The 19,134-nt window shown below is 45.1% G+C and overlaps 1 protein-coding gene across 1 annotated transcript; it reads left to right on the forward strand.

The window, feature by feature from the left end:
- Positions 1–393: 393 nt before the first annotated feature.
- On the forward strand, positions 394–18,765 carry FAM83F (family with sequence similarity 83 member F). Its single transcript, XM_063323728.1, has 5 exons — positions 394–872; positions 4,598–4,765; positions 12,247–12,368; positions 12,956–13,668; positions 18,541–18,765. The coding sequence occupies exons 1-5, from the start codon at positions 417–419 to the stop codon at positions 18,603–18,605; spliced, it is 1,524 nt and encodes a 507-aa protein (XP_063179798.1). The 5' UTR covers positions 394–416; the 3' UTR covers positions 18,606–18,765.
- The last annotated feature ends 369 nt before the right edge of the window (positions 18,766–19,134 follow it).

The raw sequence follows: 19,134 nt of genomic DNA on the forward strand, positions 1-19,134 counted from the left end.
GGTCCCTTCCAACACAAACCATTCTATGAACACCCCTCAGATGGCTGCCAGGGGAAACCCCCTCTTATTAAATAGACTTTTGCATTTGCACCCCAAATTACACCCGCGGCTCAAGCCCGGTTCTCCTCCTCAGGGACCCCTGTGCCAGCCATGCTGGGGGGCAGCCACTGCTGGGACAGTGACCCTGGCTCCCCTGGCTGCGGCGTGAGAGGCCACACAGGGCTGTGTGAGAAGGGTCGGGCGGAGGGGACAGCTGTGTCCCCAGGGAGCCGGGAGGGCGTGAGGAGCCGGCGTAGGCTGCTCCACCCGCCGGGGCGGGCTCAGGCAGGCCAGGTGAGGCGGTGCCGGCTCTGCCTCTCCCTCCCTCCCTCCCTCCCTCCTTCTGCAGCCTCCCGGCGCTGCGGGGTGCCGGCAGCATGGCGGAGTCCCAGGTGCTGCTGCTGGACGAGTCGCACGTCAACGAGAAGGTGACGGAGGCCCAGGCCCGCTTCTACTACAGCGAGGAGCAGCGCCGGGCCCTGGAGGTGCTGGTGACCCGGGGCGAGGCAGCCTACCGGGAGGCGCTGAGGAAGGAGCAGCTCCGCGATTTTCTCTCCAGCCGGGAGCTGCAAGCCCTGCGGGGCAGCTGGCGAGGTTACGATGACCCCCGTGAAGGCGGCAAGGTGGTGCGAGGTCCCGGCGGTGAGACCCTCTCGCTGGCCTACTGGCCTGACTGCTCGGATACGGAGGTGCCCCCCTTGGATTTGGGCTGGACCGACAAGACCTTCTACCGGGGCATCAGCCGGGTGGCCCTCTTCACGCACCCCCGCAAGGAGGAGAACGCGCCCCACCTGAAGGAGGTGGTGCGGGAGATGATCCAGCAGGCGCAGAAGGTAGGGCCCGGCCGCCAGACGAAGCGGGGGCCCTCGATGGGCCGCCCTTGCCCGCCTTCACGCCCGGGCGGAGGGCCTGGCTGGAGGGCGGGTGGGGTGGAAGGCAGGCGAGAGCCCACCATGTCCAGGCTTTTCTCCTGCCAAAGCACGTTGGCCCTCCAGCTGGTCAGTTTCCACCAGGCAGGGCCTTCCCTGTGGCTTGTTGCCCGTCACCTTACTGTTTGCCAAAGGATAGCCAAGATGGGGCTAAACCCCTGCACCCCTCACACACACCCTAAATTGAGGTTTTTGTAACCATGTTTAGCTTTTTGTGATTCACTGGCTCAAGGGAAGGCAGGTGACGACGCTGTGCCAGCCACCCCTCCTGTACGTGCAGGTATCCCTAGTTAAACACAGGGCAGCAAGTTTGCTTGTGGCGTGATGTTTTTTAGGGTTTTTTTTTTGTGGTCTCAACACCCTCCAGCAGCCAGAGTCCAGACAGTATGTGCCTGCTCCTCCTATTTATCTTTGACTGTAAAGGACTTTCAGTGGTGACAGGCAAGAAAACAAAGCAGCCGTGACGCCACGAGAGCTTGCGTTGAAGGGTAGGGGGCAATGACGAGTTTTTTCTAGGTCTGGGTGAAGTTTCCAGAGAAGACCACCCAGGAAATGATCCCCTTCAGAGCTGACATCCCCCCTGAGGAAAGGGAATAACAGCATAAGACACTTCATTCCTGCTCTTAGTTTTGCTGCTTGCTTTTTTTTCCTGCTAATTCAGCAGTTATTTCCTCCTCCAGCCGCTCCCCCAGCACACACTATACACACAACCTTTGCAGACTTGTTAAAACCAAGTCTGCTGGGAACCACAAAAACTTTCCAGAGAGGCATTAATCCAGCGGGTGATCTCCTCAGCTCCCTGGTCGCAGAAATACGTGCACACCCCATAATCCTGTTCAGCCACTGGCACGGTCAGTTGTTTAGAAGAGCCAGATTTACTGCAACTTCACATCCTCTTTGTGCTGCTGCAAATGCCTCTACAGGCTGTGCAAGGACTGGGAAACTTTGTTCTTTTCGATAGCTGTGCCTGGCACCTAAAAGTAATTAATTCCTTTCTAGATTTTTATTTTTTCACTGACTGGACGAACTGTGCCCCTCCCAGCCCAACGGTGGTTTCATGTTTAACAGCCGTTTAAGTGTTTAATGGTCCTTTTCGTAGATAACTATGCCTATTGTGTTCAGCTGAGCTGGCCCTGGCAAAAAAAAAAAAAATCTCCAGGTAGCAGCTTTTTATTCAGCACATGAGAATAGCTTTTGGTTGTTTGGGTTTTTGGTGGGGCGGGGGGGGGGTCTAAGCAGATACTAGTTATATCTGGCACATGTCTGTGGGTGGCTTATCACCAGTGTTTTACAAACATACGTTAATTAAGCTACCTTGCCGCAATGAGATTGGCAAGTTAATGCTTGCCAGTCTGTAAATACCTGTGAAGAGCTAGGCACACCTGTGGGCCCTATAGATAAGTTGTTATCCATAGGGTAGGTAGAGGAATGGGGAATACCTCGTGGAGGGCTAGACACTCCTGCTCTGACTTGCTGTATGTGGGAACACTCCTAGGTAATCTTGACAGATCACCAGCTGTGGCAGGGCTTGGAGAAGACCAACATACCAGCAGTGGGGTTGCCCACCTCACATTTTGCTGGCTTGGAGGTGCCATCTGCAAGGCAGCTCGTCTGCTTTTCATACAGGACTGCAGTTTTCATGGCTTTAGTCCACAGTCTTGCAAAGAAGCCTGAACTGACCCCGGGCCCCAAAGCCTGGAGGGAACCATCCTTCATATTGCAAGACCAGTACTAACAATTAATGGTTTGTCCAGGATGTGGTGTAATTTCTGCAGTCATGGGACTCATTGCAAATGGAGGGGATGGAAAGAAAACAAATTCATACTTCTGCTGTGTGTTCTTGATCAGTTCCCTATGTGGATGTTCTTACTTCAAATGACTATTATCTGGCATCCTCGCTCCTAAGTAACTACATCCGTACCACAGTGTGTGGAGGGGAGGGGAAGCATAACAGGCCTGAATTAATGCATGAACTCTTCATACCTTTAATTACAATCTGTCTGGATATGAAGTTGTTCAGAAACAAAGAGGCACAAGTTCACTGTATTTTAATTTTTAGAGGTTCTAGTAACATTCCCTGCATCTTGCTGCTTTGTGCTGGGAAGCAAGAACCAAAACAGGATCTGAAATCTAGTTCTGCCCAGCAGAAGTTATCAAGGGACTTTTAGTTTATAACGTAGCTCCACAATAGTTCACCTGTACCAGGAACCTACATGTTAATGATGAGCATAAACGCAATGTCAGCTCTTTTTTTATTTTTTCTAACAAAGAAAAGCTTGTGTTGACAGAAGGAGCCTGACGGAGCAGATGTGTTGGTTGTTGGCTGTACAAGCAGAAACTCAGCAAACACAGTAGGGGACATTTGCTGTGGCATCACTTTGCCAAAAGCAATTTGTTCAAGGGCATTTTTCAAAGGAAAGAGGTATCTGGTGAGAATTATTCTCCCTTCCACAGAGGTCTCCTGCAACTTGAGCTGCACCTCTTCTAAACTTCAACTGAAGAAACTCCTACTGTTTGATCCAGTTTTCAGCTCCATTCACACCTGTATGTGCTGTCCCCAGCACAGCTTGGCTCATCACTGTGACCCCTGCACCTGGGAAGTTAAAATTTAGGGACCTATATTCCCAGCATATGGTCAGCATGAGAGTTCTGACCTGGTGAACTGATGTTTCCTAGCAGGATTAGGAAAGTAGCATCCTTCATTCATAGCCTTCCATATGTTGAGGAGAATAATTTTTTCAGGCAGAGAAGTGAATTGCCACTTCTAATGGTGTAAAAGAGACAGAAAGGGAGAGAGAGAGACAAAGCAGGTAAGATGAGCGTTAAAGCTGTCCATAACCTTCTTGGTTTTGTTGTTACTCATCCTATGAATGTTCAGGCTTGCCTGTCACGTCAGTGCAGCCTTTTGTTTTTATGTAAAAATCTATGCCTGGAAAGAGGGATTGGTTTTATACCAGAAAAAATGTCCATGTGAAAGAGGGAATGATCATTTTGCCTTCAAATCTTGAACGTACACTCCAGTTCCTTCCTGACAAATATGAGGTATTTATGTTTGAGCTCCGTAAGACATTCCTCGGGAAGCCGGCCCTGAGAGCAGACTTCTCGCAGGGAATTGGGAAAAAAGGAAAATAAAATTATTCTTGTCTGCACTATGCACCATGGCTGAGGATTCAGGCTCTGATTCCTCTGCACATTCATTCTTCCATTACTCACCTTCTGATTAAGTGTTAGAACTGTGTTTTTCACTCTTCTTTTTCAATCTATTTTCAGTGTTCTTTGTTTAAGTGGATCCTTACAGAGGCAACAAAAGTTTCACAATACAGAGGAAAAACTAAGTATCTGGCCTTGGCATTCCTCAGGCTGCTGAAATAAGCCGTCTTCCCCCAGAAGAAGAACTCTCAAAGGCATTTATGAAGTTGCTTCCAAAGTGCAGCAGGAGCCATGCCAGAAAATTACAAGGTTATTGGCAGTGCTTGGGCATGTACATCCCTGTGCTTTTGTCTCCCCTGTAACCTCCTCCTCCATATTGTGGTATCAGTGCTCTCCTTTATTTTGCACCAGTATGATGGGCCACCCTTTCAGTTCCTACTGTTCTGTTCAGCTATCTGTCTACTGTCTTCTTGTTTCAGATTATTGCAGTGGTCATGGATGTATTTACAGACCGGGACATATTCCGTGATATAGTTGATGCAGCATATAAGCGCTGGATTCCAGTCTATATAATCCTAGATGAGGAGGGTGTGAAGCTCTTCCTGGAAATGTGCAGATGCCTTGACCTCAGTGACTTGCAGATCCGGGTAAGATATTCAATACTGAACCATTATCTCCTGCAGGTCAGTGGCCTTTTTTCAGTTGTAATGAATCTTGGAACTCACTTGGACAGGCAAACACATCTCTTCCTCCCTACAAGTCACATGACAGCACTTAGAGAGGGCTTGATTGAACCCAGAGGGATAAGAGAGTGGCTTGCTAATACAAAAGGAAAGAGAAAGGAAAGATTTGGATTTTTTACCTTTCACCTAAGACAGAGGTCTGTGTAATTTCTTGGCTCTTGTGGCCTAAAAATTCCTGTTTGCCAAGAAAATCATCTGAGGGAATTTCCTGTGGGTGTCCTATGCAAGGTTTCAAACTAGTAGTTCTTTGAGTCGTCTGCGTGGATCCCAGTGATAGGACACATATACTCCGTGAAATAAAGACTTTCCTATCCAGCAGTGATCATCTGGTAGTGAATGAGCTTCTAGTCCTCCTTTGCCTGAGAACACAAGGGACTGGGGAGCATAGCTGCTCCCCAGTTCCATGTCGGAGTATGCCTTCGTTATAGTGCATGCAGCACAGCAGAGTAGTCAGCCTAGCTTGGCTGGCAGAAGCAGCCTCAGTAGGATCGCATTCCATTACATACAGACTGAAATACTTTATGTGTTTATAGCTGGTATTGTATTCCTCGCTTTTTTCATGTTTTTTAGTCACTGTCACTACTACGACTTGTGCTGAATACTGAAAAAGTTGTTAGGTTGGAAACGACCTATGGGATGCAAGACCCGCCCCTCTTGTTATCCAACTGTTCTTCTGAGCAGTGAAAAAAAAATTTAAAAGTGCCTTTTTACCTGGAGGAAGGGCAGATCTTCCATAAACACTCAATTAATAGTTTCAAAAAAAAAAAAAAAACGCAAACCAAAATTCAAAAAGCTGTGAAGATTTTAGAGGCTGATATTAACCATTTTAGGAGAACTATCTTAAATCTGGATGAAAATGACTTGCATGTATCTGAACAGCGCTCCCGTGAACTACCACTCTGCTCTGAGTTTCTGGACTTCATCAAAAAAAACCATCCAGCTGAGCAGCTTTCTCATCTTTCTCCAAAACAGAAATGGAAGTTTTTTTCCTCTGGTGTCTTTGAAAGCAAGACACAGCCATCATTATAATAGACCTGTTTCAAGCTTCAGGGGTATTCTGTGGCCTAGGCTTGGGTCTCTTTGGTACAAAACTGTGAAATCACAGCAGTAGTTCCATTTGCTCCGGTACCTGTTTTCCAGTGCTTTTCTTACCATGTCATCATGTGCAGGAATGATGACTTCAATACTGTATATTTTAACTCCTGGACAGAGTGAGTAAAAAGATGCCTTGGTGTTTTAGAAAAACTTGCAGTGCTATTGGAGAGGAGAGTTGCTTTTTGTCTGCCTTCTCCGTCGTTAAAACAGTAAGCGGTCCCCTTCTGCTCTTCCTCTTACCTCTTTCTCCATAGGTATCTACACAGACTTTATACTCCAAAACCAATCATCACAGTGGCATTCTACAGTAGTGACTAGGTCCTGCAGCAGCCTAGTTGCATTACAAGGTCACCTTTTCCAAAGAGGCAGTTCGAACTGATGCCATCAAAGGCAGTATAAAACTCTTCTGTGTCCCTTCTGTGCTTCCCTTCTCTCACAGCAGCCCTTGCTATGTTTTTCATTAGACTCCTTCAGCTAAAAAATGTCCAAATACAAGCTGAGCTGAAGGGGGTCCACTGAGAAGAAATTTTTAACATTCTTCTTTAACCTAGTTGTTCACTTTTCTGCAGAGCTCCAGTCCACAGAGTACTGCAACTTTTCCCCCACTTTTTTCCCAGCCATCTCACACTGTGTCTTAAATTCCCCTTAAGGTTGTTGTATTCCTTTTCTAGTATGGCTAGGGCTTTAGTTAATCTTGTTAAGGTCAATGCAGTTTATGCCTGTCTATGGTACTAAGGAAGGACAGGGAAGAGTCTTTCTGTAAGGGGAAACAGGTCATTTGCCTCTCAGGGAAGATGGCCTCTTAGTATCCTGCCCAAGGCTGCCTTGGACGTATCTGTGCTGCTGCTTGGATCAGTATAACAGAAATAATCATATAGTGATTCCCCCAACATCAGGCTTTAGATACCCAAGGAGTCTCAAGCAAGGCTTAGGCTTCTCCTGGAGGACTCCCCCCACCCCCACCTCATTGATCTAATGTATCTAGGTTGTTTTTAACTTTTAGTGCTGAAAACCCAGATTTAAAACAAGAAAGCAAGCTGGTCCTCTGGTCTTGTTCAGGCGGTATCATTTTGTCCCCATTGCTTGATCAGAGGATGTTGGAATTGCTGAGGAAGAACAAGAAACTCTAGTGCAGTTAACTCCATCATTCACCCATTTCTTATTTATGATATGTCTTCCTCTTGACATCTGCTTTGATGCCTGAGTTTGTTCTACAGATTTTTAGCAACAAAATTCTCTTCTTCCACTATCTTTTTGTGTAACCGTTTTGCTTGCTTCACCAGTGGGCCACAGTTTATCAGCAAAGGAATCGCATACACTTCCTTCCTGCCCTTCTTCTCACCCTTCCTTTGGAGTGCTTGTTCAAGATTTACAGGATGGCTTTTTCTCAGAAAGTTGCAGCAATTTGGGAAGTAACTTCAAGGTTTAGAGGCAAGTTCTGATCCCAGGGAGAGACAGAGAGAGATGACACACTACTATGGGCTGTCATTGCTGCGGGTCAGGTTGCTTATTCTGTCTTCTGTCATCACCAGATGCTCAGATTGTTCTGTGATTCCTGCCCTTTTGTTTCCATTGCCCTGTTCTTTCAATGCAGAGTGAATGCTTTAATGGACCTAATACAGGGAGATTTACTGTTAACACTGGATTTTGCCCTTTGTCTACATACAATGCTGGGCGTTTTCACAAAAATCCTGGCTATTGTATCATATTGAGATGGCAAGGTATCGTGATCTGCTGACAGTCTCACGGGAGGAAAACTGCTGTAGGAAGACAGTATCTCACTCTGCAAAGACAAAACGTTCTTTACTGACTCCAAGCATGAAATGAGAAAAACTCAATTTTTGTCTGAAGGCCAGAGATCACTAGAAATGCATTTAAATTCAACCATTGGCACATTCATCCTGGGATGTTATGTGTGTATGAGTCATATGGCTTCCTGAGCCTACAGGACATGGTTTGCCAGACTTCTGTTATGTTTGACACAAGAGTGTTCTTCGGAGAGCACAATGAATCAAAGTTCTCATAGATATAAAATCCATAGCCCCACAAAAAGTCCTCTTTTTATTGACCTGAGGGTGAATATTCTCACAAGTTTTTAGATGAGTTCTCTTCCTCCCCATGCTTCTGCTAAGAAAGACCCCTCCTGATCAAAGACAAGGAGTTCAACTAGAGCTCAAAGCAAACCCAGGGAATGAGTTATCTGCAGGAAGTTCACCTTCATGTTAATTTCTTCCCTCACTCCAAGAATTCTTAAACGTTTTTGCCTAAGAAATTTCTGAAGTTTCATTTCAGTATTTCATGTCTCTACCTCCAAGCTTTCTTCATCCAATCATAACTCGTGAGGGAGAAGCTGAATGTAATGTGATGCAGTACTGTTAGTTTTTTAATTATCTATTAGAGAATTCTTCTAGGCTGCTTATGACATTTTGAAAATGGGGGCTTACAAGGCGGCTCTTTTTTTGCAGAGACCCAAATAAATAATACCCAGTAATGACCTTGGCATGCCAGGTCCAGCTAGCTGCATTCCTTCCTATTCTACTTGAATACCTGCAAGTTTTACTATTTTGTCAACAAGCATAACATTTCCAGAACTGTTCAGGGCAAACACATAGGGTAATTCCACAATATTTCCCAGCATTACTTGGTGACTGCTTCCAGATTGTGGATGCTTATGTGTCCCCATGTAAGTTAAGCACCTACCACCCATCTCTCTGACCTAGAGATCTGATCACCAGAAATGAGAATCTTGCAGACCATGAATAAGAAAGATTCCTTGTCTGTTGTTACTGTGGTCCTGTCCACATGAATCCCATATCTCTTCCTCTTCTCCTCTTCTGTGGAACCTCCATCTATGATTTTAGAGTGAAATAATGGGCGTGTGGGGCCTTCCCCTCAGCCCTGTGCTCAGGTGAAGCAATGGTACAAGAAAACAGAGGACAAGAGCTACCTCAGCAGATGTTATTGACTGAAGGGATCTGATTTTTCCAGGGACAGCAGAAAGGGGTTCTCTACATTTTGAAAAACACAGTCAATGTAAGGCACTGTTGAGTCGCTGTCGCCTATCAGCTACTACTTTGGTCTGTTGTGTCTCCTTTATCTGTTTTAAATCTGTTATTTTATAGAAGTCATAAATGCCATCCATCCCAACTTGAAATAAAGATCCCTGCTTGCTTTGCAACATACGTATCAGTTGCTCTAAGAGGGAAGGTACACACAGGATTCCCTGGTGGAAGCACTTGGAATGCTTGCCTTTAGGGTCTGTCTTGTGTATCCCCCCTACTCCATCACAGCTTGTGAGCACCGCTGCCCAGGTCTGTCAAGGGACAGCTAAGTGTCAGTCACAACACAACCTATTAGTGACTTTCTAAACTGGGTCTAATTTAACTTTCTGTGGAGTTAGGGTGAGGTTTAAAAGTGTGTCACAATAAGGCAAGAAAGACCGATTCCTTCACTGTTTGTATTAGGATGCTCTGTCAGGCTGGAGTGTTACCAGTCCGTTTTAAGTTGGTGCCAGGGAGACGTTAGTCACTGTTTGTGATGAGGAGTGGTGCAAGCCTGTGTAAAGGAAATGTGGAAATTTAATGCAAACTGCAGCTTCCATACGCCAGAATATGGCAAACCTTAAGCAGATTTCTGCAGGAATACAGATCTGGAGGGGTCACTTCTATCTGGTGAACTAACTGATCCCCTACCCAAAATACTTGTTACTACTGCAACATTAGTGACCCCCAAAAGTTGCTGCAATCTCACTTCATTTATTTTTGTCTTTCCTCTTTTGTTGTAGTGTAGTCTTTAGTACATGAACCCAGGCTTGTTCCTCCTCTGTACAGCTTGATATATAAGTCTACAAATGCTCCAAGATCCTTCAAGGCAGAAAACATTATACAAATAACCTGTTAAGTGACTCGATGTTTATATGACTTTGTGCTTGTTTTCTGCATTTCAAGAAGTATTTATGCACTCCTGTGCCTACTTTGTTCAAGGAGGTTTATGTGCTCAGCTGCTTGGTTCTATCCCCTCTGTGCCTTTCTAAGTGTTATGTGGAGCTCAGTTACTGCAGAAATTCAAATGTGCTTTCTTTCCACCAAAAGAAGGTGATATAACATACAAACACAATAACACCCACAGTGGTTACATGCTGAGAAACTTTCTGCTGGTACTCCTTGATTCATGAAAGTGCATGGCGTGTCAGAGCTGTTGACTGATTTGAAGAACAGAGGTCCTTCTTGACACTTGCAGTCAATATTCCATGATTTGGCAAATCTCACATCCAACTTTACTCAGCAAGGCAAAAAAATTATTTCAGGTGATCAGCCAGCCAATTGCAAATCTTATTCTAAATACTGGAAAGGGCACCCTTCCTCCTGTGCTCTACCCAAGCTGCGTTCAGCATCCCACACATATGACTCACTGCTAGGCCTTGGGCAAGTCACTTCATCTTTTTCTCTCTCAGACTCCTCGTCTTTAGAACAGGGTAATAATACTTTCAGCAGTGTTGGGAGCATTAATTAGCTAATGCCCACACAGGACTCCAGACAGATCAGGCAATAGACGAATGCAAAATAGTAGTATCATCAGTTACTGTTAGTCAGAATTTGTACTGCCACTGCTGTATTTTAGTGGGGAAAATAGGAACCAGGTTCAAAAGGTAAGAGTTATATTCAGAGAACTGGTTTTTGAAAGAAATCTGCATTCATATAATGACTCGTTCCTGCATGCTGATTTCTATAGCCTATCAATATTTAAGCTGTCAGTGAGGTTTATAATAATAGGACATAGCTCTTTGTGGGATCTGAGGCTGTGCTAGCATTAGCCAAATCCTCATGATTCTTCTGCTCTGCAGATGGGCAAAGAATGAGGCAAAGGTGAATTGACTTGCCCAAAACATGACAGGGAATAGTGTTAGAACTGTGAGAACACTTGGGACTATCTGACGCCCAACCCTGGATTTATTACTGCAGATCACAATACCTTTTAGCTTTTCATTGTTAAAGAATTCTTACAGAAACAGATGGTGGAATGAAGAAAATGGTCTAAATTCGTGTGTCAGAGCAACAAGATAATTTTTTCTAAACTAATACTGATAGTCAATGCTTTTGGGTTTTGTTGTGGGTTTTTTTCATATTAGGCAGTACTTATACCTGTTTGCCAATTCATCCTCACACAGCCAGGACCCATGAGCAGAATAACACTCAGTCCAACGTGCAAATATGTTCTTATAGCATGTGCAGGCACACATCTGTTGTAGAAAATCATGTAACCTTAAATCTGTGTTTTCTCTGTTCCTGGTGGTGCTTTGTTTTATTACTTGTAGGTTTGCTGGCCAAAGGGTAGGAGACGGGAGGTTTGGGGAGAGGTATTATCTTTTTCTAACTAATTCTGTTCATTTTGTGAAAGGTTCTTCCTTCCTCTTCTTCAGAAATTCTTCTTTGCTGAAAGTAGAGATTCTCATCCTACTCCTTTTGTTCAAAGAAAGTTCTGTGTTTTTTCACTCTCTGTTGAACAGTGAGGAATATGGGTGGACACTGTAACTGTTTGGGGTTCGTAGCAAAATGATAAAGGTTGGGGTCCTCCTTTTGTTATAACAGACAGAAAACATCTATGTTTTGAGCAATAGAACTGCTTCCTCCTTTCTTCTGTAATAATTAAATTTTCCAGTCTTCTAATTTGCCCAGTTTTGTCAAGTCATGTGTTGTTGGGATCAGAACACAAGCGCAAAAAGAACCTAATATAGATCTGTCTCATACATTACCCTCCAAGTAACTGTGTCCTTTGCATTGCACAGGTGTTGCAAAATTCCTTGGTTTTGCGGTCCTGCTAACATAGTCTGGAGAAGAGCCACGAGTGCCGTGGAACAGGGATCAGAATTCAGGGAGCACAGACGTGACTCAGAGCTTCCTCTGATTCATTCCCCTGAACTGGGCTGGGCCTTCTGAGCTACAGCACAGGACTGGGGATGGAGGATTATTTGATTTTTGAAAGCACTGTCTTGCCAGTAGGCTAAGCTGAATAGCTGAAGCCAGCAGGCAGGCTTACAAAGATGCTGACCTATCGGACAGGGCTGTAAACTGATGGAGGGGAGTAACTCGCATAGACGGGACGACAACAGATCTTACAGCACTATGCTTTCTTTTCTGCAGCCCTTATGATTTCTGGTGGCTGATACAAAATGAGCTGTAGCCCCAGAAGTAGTGAGATAATGTGAGTGACATGTTAAGGCTTGGAGCTGGCAATTATCTAATTCTCTGCCCTATTTATTGTGACATTTTCTCTTTTCACTTCTCTGTTAGAATATCCGCATACGTTCTGTGACAGGAGTTGGGTTCTACATGCCAGCAGGGAAGATCAGAGGCACACTGGCATCCCGATTCCTGATGGTGGATGGTGAAAAAGTGGCCACTGGATCGTACAGGTGGGTTGCTGTTGCTTAAGACAAAGACATATTCTTTGTGTAAAGAATGGCTTGTGGCTTTGCTTGAAAGTCTTCTTCCCATGTTATTCCCTTTCTTATCCTAGCCTCTCTAGTCTGTTTGGCATCTGTAGAAATAGGGGTGGGATGACAGAGAATGTGGCATAAAGCAAAAGCCGTTCCTTGGAGAACGGAACATACCCATGCTAGCAGACCATTTCAGTGGGCTAGAGATAGTTCCACACTGCATCAGGTGGTGGCCTGCAAGGACTCCCCACCAGCCACTGTGCTCCATTCTCTTTAGTGAGTTCTTCAGTCTGAAGGTTCCTCCTGTTCGTGCAGTGATGCTTTTATAAAATGGTAAACTGTCCTTCAGAGTTTTAGGGCCTTTTCTTCCAGATCTGGTCTGCTTGCCTAATGAAGAACAATAATGAAGCGCTTCATGTATCTATCCTGACCCATCTTGGCAAGGACATATGGGCAAATGGTGCAATGCTACATATTCCCATGTAGTATCTTAGAGATTGTTAGGTGGGCTGGGTCAAGTATGCACCCAAAAATCTAATGTCGGTTCTGTTTCCTACTCTTAGCTTCACATGGAGTTCATCCCACATTGACAGAAACATCCTGCTAGTCTTGACAGGACAGCATGTGGAGATGTTTGACGTTGAGTTTCGTGAACTCTATGCCATCTCAGAGGAAGTTAATTTCTACAAGGAGCTGGGTATTGCTAACCCATTCCTTCATGGAATTGGGAAGCCAGGCCTTCATTCCTCCACCGTGTCTCGGAAGTTCATTAACCCCAAGTATGGTTTAGTGGCAGGAGCAACCCGTGGTGATATGATGCTCTGGGCTTCACGACACAGGCAGGATAATCAGGGGAACATGGAAAAGGAGGAAACAAGTGAGTCAAAGAAACGGTTAAATCAGTTTCTGAATGACTTAGTCACACTGGAGCAAGAGTTCCCAGAAATTTATCCACCTCTGGAGAATGTGAACAAGGTGAATCGGAGCCCTCAGAAACTGTTCTCCCGGTTCCAGATGGATCTGAAAAATAAATCCAAATCCAGAGAGTCTATTCGTGATGTGAAGAAAGAAGATGCACAGGCCAATTCAAAGCAAGGAAAGCGGTTTGCCAGTGGGCTTTTCAGTCGCAAGGCCAAACGGTCTCCAGGCTCAAGCATTGAGGCCAATTCTTTTGCCAGTGAAGGACATTCAGGAGAAGACCTTGGGAACATGAAACTGGAATATGAGCGGCTCAGCATTGGCCATGCCAGTGTTCGGAGCACTGGAGGCATCTCAGGTAAAACCTCTTTTAAAAGCATATTGTGCTTCTATGTGCCTTAGTTCTCAGTTTGGCTGATTTGTGCAAACGTACTCAACTTAGGCACCTGTGAGTAGATCCTGTTATTTCCTCTATATTAAAATGAGTGGGATCAAAGAAGAGTAGAAGTTATATCAAAGGAAGCATAATTCTGAAGGCAATTTAACGGCAGTCTTATTGTAAGGTTGATACTTCTCATGTAAATGTTTTCTGATACTTCTCAGCAAGCGGAGAAAGGTGAATGTCGTCTTGTGTAAAACAAGTTGCCTGTGCAGTTCTTGAAGTGCACCACCCTGACAGCACTATGTTCAGTGGGTAGCATGGTGCAGACAGATTCCCAGTGTAGCCTCTCCTTTCCTCGTTTGGGCTTAGTCAGGTGTGTTTACTGTGACAAGGTTAGTAGTGGAGAAGAGTGGAAAACGTGTTTATGTTGAGGTGAGGGGGGCAAGGAGCAGAGAAGAGGGTGGAAGTCTTTTTAATTTGCTCCTTTATCATCTTCTGAAATGGGGAAGAAGGTCGTGAAAATAGAAGCTATGGAGAAGTACTAGATCTCAGCTTTTCTTTCTTTGCTAACACGTGATTGATATTTTCACCAAGTCCTTCCAAGGCTTCATCCAGTGGAAGACACAAATGATAAAGATTTCTCCCAATTTATGGGTTCATAGCTAACTTCCAAAGTTTTAGATGTTTTGTCAGATTGAAATAAATCTATGGACTATTCAGCCTGGTTGTCTTCCTTTCTCTGGGTGTCAATACATCCTGCGCCAGCAAGAAAATAAACTAGTTCCAGGGAGAAAATTTCTTCTCAACTTGTCTGGCCAGAGACCATTCTGTGCTCTGCTGAATGCAAAATGCAGGCGTAGGGAGACTGAATTCCCTTGAGACTGCCATGATTTGAAATGGAAAGACATTCTCCTGAGACCAAAAAGAAAAGCAAGGTATTGGGAAGGTCAACAACAGGGATTGATTAGGTTCTTAGAAATACTTCTGGCTGAATGGACAGATTCAAAAATGCCAAATGAACACCAGAGAGAGGAACTGTAAGTTTATTTATGACTATAGTAGACCCATTTTAGGATGTGTGTTTGGCGTTTGGGGAGGCAGAAGTAAACCCTGGTCTAAAGAGGTCCTCTCTCCAAATCACTTTATGTCTTGAGCACAGACAGTACGCGCTGCTGGGCCCCATTCCTCAGAGACAGGAAAAATAGAACCGGTGAAGACTTAATAGGGAGATGTACGGGCATTGCCTCTTGGAGGAAGGGACCTGAGGGCTTGCACTACCCTCTAGTGACAGAAGTAGAGAATTGTGTAATCTCTGATTTGTCAGCACTTTACAATATCAGAGATACCCTACGTTTCTCAGTATCAGCTCTTTTAAAGCAGACAGCCCACCATTCCCGCATTGCGATGATGAAATTAGGCCCAGATTAAGGCACGGAAGAGATTGATGTCTGTAGTTGAACAGTGGGATGCTGCGCCCTTCTCCGGGGCGCTGCACAGTCAGGGCAGCGGGGCTGTCCCTGTTCCTTTTACCACAGTGGATCTGTGCCAGACAGTCTGATGTTTGGTCTGGACCATTTCCACAAAGACACTATCATGCTATTATGTTCAAGTTTTATTTATTGCCACTGCTACTTCCTGAGGGCTGCCACCTCTGTCAATAAAGGGGAAGGAAGAATTGAGAACAGGTGCAGGGAAGGCGCAGAGCTCCAGCACACCAGCCTTCCTGCTGTGCTCTTCCTGACCTGATAAGTCTTTCCAAGCAGTCGGTGCAAGTATTTTTTTGTCTCATGCAAATTGAGAATGCCCGTTCATGGTAGCAGTGGGAGACTCCACAGCTTTTGAAGTATGGTGTAAGTAGACTTAGGTCATCCGGTGTTGTAAAAGGCTGGAGGAAGATCTCTGTTTGTGTGTTGCTTTTGAATTGTTTCACTGTTCTTGAGAGAAAGCTTCTCTAGTCTAGTGGTCCCAAAGTGGCATGTGAACAGAGATGGTAGAGGGCACGTTAGAAAGATGGAAACTCATGAGAAAGAGGAAAAAAAAGAGTTACCACTGGGGATCCTGCAGCTACTTGATCAGTAGGATGTGCTTCATTAGGATTTAATAAAAAACTCTTGAACATGGGCATGGAATAGAGTTCCAGCTTCAAGATAAAGATAGGAGGCACTTTGTTCTTGGGTAACTGTAGGGCCATCTTAGTTTTGAAAGTTTAAGTTGTCTTTGAGCAGGTCTAGTAAAAACTGATGCTGTGATACTCTGGGTGACAGAAGGGAGGTCAGAAGTGGAAATGAAGGAGGGGGAAGGTGCTTGGTACGCAGGCAGGTTAGGATGCAATTATTCAGAGATTCACAGTTTGAAATAGCTGCCCTTACCTTTTGTAAAGATTAAACAGCACACTTAAGCCCTGTGGGCCTGCCTGCGCGCACATCCTCCAAAGTCACTATTAATTCTGTAGTACCACAGAGACGCATCCCACCTTGCAAATGCGTAGAGAGACCAGATCCACACCCCGAGTAGCTCGTAGAGTAATTGAAAGACATTATTCAAGCAGGCTAAAGGTCAGGTTCAGTCTTGTAGGAGCAAATGGCGATGAAGAGAATCCGAAAACTGGGAAGGGAAGTGATGAAAGTGTGTTCTGGGACAGAGTCTGAAAATCTCTCGGGGTATTTACATGCTAGAAAAGGATACCTACAAGTCAGAATTGGTAGTCTGGAAAATACGAGGGCTACAAATAGTAATGCCCCAAACTGAGTGCCCAAATTAACATTCTGAGGTGTTGTCCTAGCACGCTGCACAGAGACTGTGCTTTGTCTTACAAGGCTTTCTTAAACCATATCATCAAATTGACACAACTCTTGAATTTCACTGTTTCCCGCTTAGGAACACAACAGCAGTAGCTCTGAACCTGACCAGAATCTTGTTAATTCTAAGCTGCTGCTGGGCAGACTGTGATCAGCAAAGACACTGACGTCTGTGTGCAGTTTCTGGGAAATACTGCAAGAATCTGAAAGCTGTGTGCCTTTGGAAAGCGCTGGCTTTTTGTTTTGTTTTCAGCCCTGCAAGAAGCAAAGTGGGCTCGCTCAGAAGGGTCTGCTCTCCTGAGTTGCTCCATACATCGGCCTTCGCTCCTCACGAGTATTGGCTGCAGAACACATACACTTAATAGCAGGATTTTGTGTTTCACTTGGGTGCTTCTTGCAACAAGAAATGGGATTTACACGGGGCACTGCAATACCACAGAAATAGCTGCTTAGTTATCACCAGTGTTTTTCAGCTGAAGTGGGATCATGAACGGGTGGTAACTGGAATTTTCAGCCTCTTTTCTAAAGAGAAAGAGAGGAATATTGTTCAGTGCATACAAGCAGGGTGTTTGCTCTAACTTTAGCACTATCTGTAGAAAAAGGTCAGAAGACAAGAGTAGAAATTGAGAGGAATAAAGGAGTTGGGAGTTGAGATTAAGGAGAGAACAGACACTTTTGAAAGTAAAAATGAGGGTCCCGAATGTGATACAGACAGGGAGGGGAACAGGGGTGGTGAGGAGATAGCATTAATGATAAACTGAGCAATAACATACAAAATTGAGTCAATAGGGGGACAGGAGGTAGAATGAAATGCCATAGGGAGATGTGGGGAGGAGGCAGTAGCATCCAGAGCAGCCACAGAAGTGAGGGCAGGTTTGCAGTGCAGCCTCCCACATGGATATTAACAAGTTGCAGTGTGGAAGAAGGTTGAGAGAAGGAGGGGGAGAGGAGAGAGCTCAGCTCTTCCCCGTCACCTACAGATGAGGAAAACATTGATCAAATACCCACAAGCAAGAGAGTGGCATGTGAAATGATTCACTGGAAGCCCAGTTCAGAGGCAGTGCTTGGGTTGAAAGCTCCCTCAGCTTAGCAGGGTTGAGACTTCTCAGTAGCACCGTGACCTGTGGCAGTTTCCCCTCTCCATTCTCACCCAGGCTCCAACCGCTTGGGAGATGCACATGTACCTTCCTTCTGTACAAATACGTGAGCGGGGCCTGTCCTTGTTCAGAGTGACTGCAGGCCACGTGGCAGCCGCTCTCAGTACGTTCTGCCCTGGGCTATAGGTCATATGGGCCTTGCTGAGCTCAGAGCACAGCAGAGTTCCCCGACTTGCAAAAGCCTCTGCAAACACACTTTAGTGCAGTGCTTGAAAAAAAATACGCTGGGGCATCCAGACTAACAGTTGGATGTAATGAAGGAGATCAGACAGGAGTGCAAGCATTGAAAAGTACAGATACTGGGAGCAGAGGAATCCATAGCGTGAGCAATGAAAAAAACTAAGATGATAAAAACTTGGGGCAGCGTACTGTGCTACTTAAGTGAGAGACCCTGAGGCCTCGGGATTTGTTTTGCAAAGGAAATGGTGGAAATTCTGGCACTTGAGATGTTTAAAATGTGGGATGTGAAAAAAACTCTACTGAGAATGTGTGTGGGTATCAAATGGATGATATGACCTGACTCTCTCTCCCCCTCCCCACCCCCCCCACCATCCCTCACTCTTTGGAAAACCTCCCACCCAAGTCATGGCCAGACTGTTTTCTGTTTTTCAGTGCCAACTGGGACCTGAGGATACCACTGAAGCTGGCCTGGGTACAGGCCAAAGCCTGGAAGTACTTCTCCAGTGTTTTTTCCCACAGTATACTCTGAATTTGCTCTTATTTTAATGTCTCTTCATTTCACAGTAGTAGGAAATAAAACCATGAGAGAGTGCAGAGTAACGTAGATCTAACACAAGGTGTAGAGTAAATAATGAGAGACGACTGAAGTGTCAGTCCAAACTTTATACAGGTCATATTTACTTAACATTACTTTTAACTTCTTTTCATTCCAGGTAACGTGGGTCCAAACTCCACTACAAGTGATAAAAACAAACCATCCGCCTGTGTGTTATCTTGATTGGGAAGGATTGTCGGGAGAACTGAAGACTAAACAAGCTGGAACAGTAACCTCTTGATTGATTTTGAACCTACAGCCACGTCCTCACGCAGTGGTCTGTCAAGCCACCGCGTGGTCCTGGATGCACCCGGCACCCCCAGTTAAAGCACATGTACTGGATGAAGCGTAGACTTTGGATGGTCGGTCCCTTGAACGAGGGTTAGTGATGAATGTATTAGTCCATATGTCTGTGTGCACACATATGCTATGTATAAAAACAACTGTGATGAGTGGTCTCAGAGCTCGCTCTGTGTCCAGATAAATGCAGGAGATTTTCTGACTTACTTGTGCTGCTACTTCAGTCTGTCTAGCTACAGACTCAGAATCACTGTGTTGCATTGTTTACTCTACTGCACTGCAGAAATGTATTGGTCTGACTGGCTGGAAGGCTAAATCCAATCGAAGTGGCAAATTCTGGGTGAAATAGGGATGTTTGCAGAGAATGTAGCCAGCCTTTGTCCACAAGGAGTCTTCCTGTAGATTCCTGTTG

The sequence above is a fragment of the Chroicocephalus ridibundus genome, chromosome 1 (assembly GCF_963924245.1).
Source record: "Chroicocephalus ridibundus chromosome 1, bChrRid1.1, whole genome shotgun sequence".
Lineage (NCBI taxonomy): Eukaryota > Metazoa > Chordata > Aves > Charadriiformes > Laridae > Chroicocephalus > Chroicocephalus ridibundus.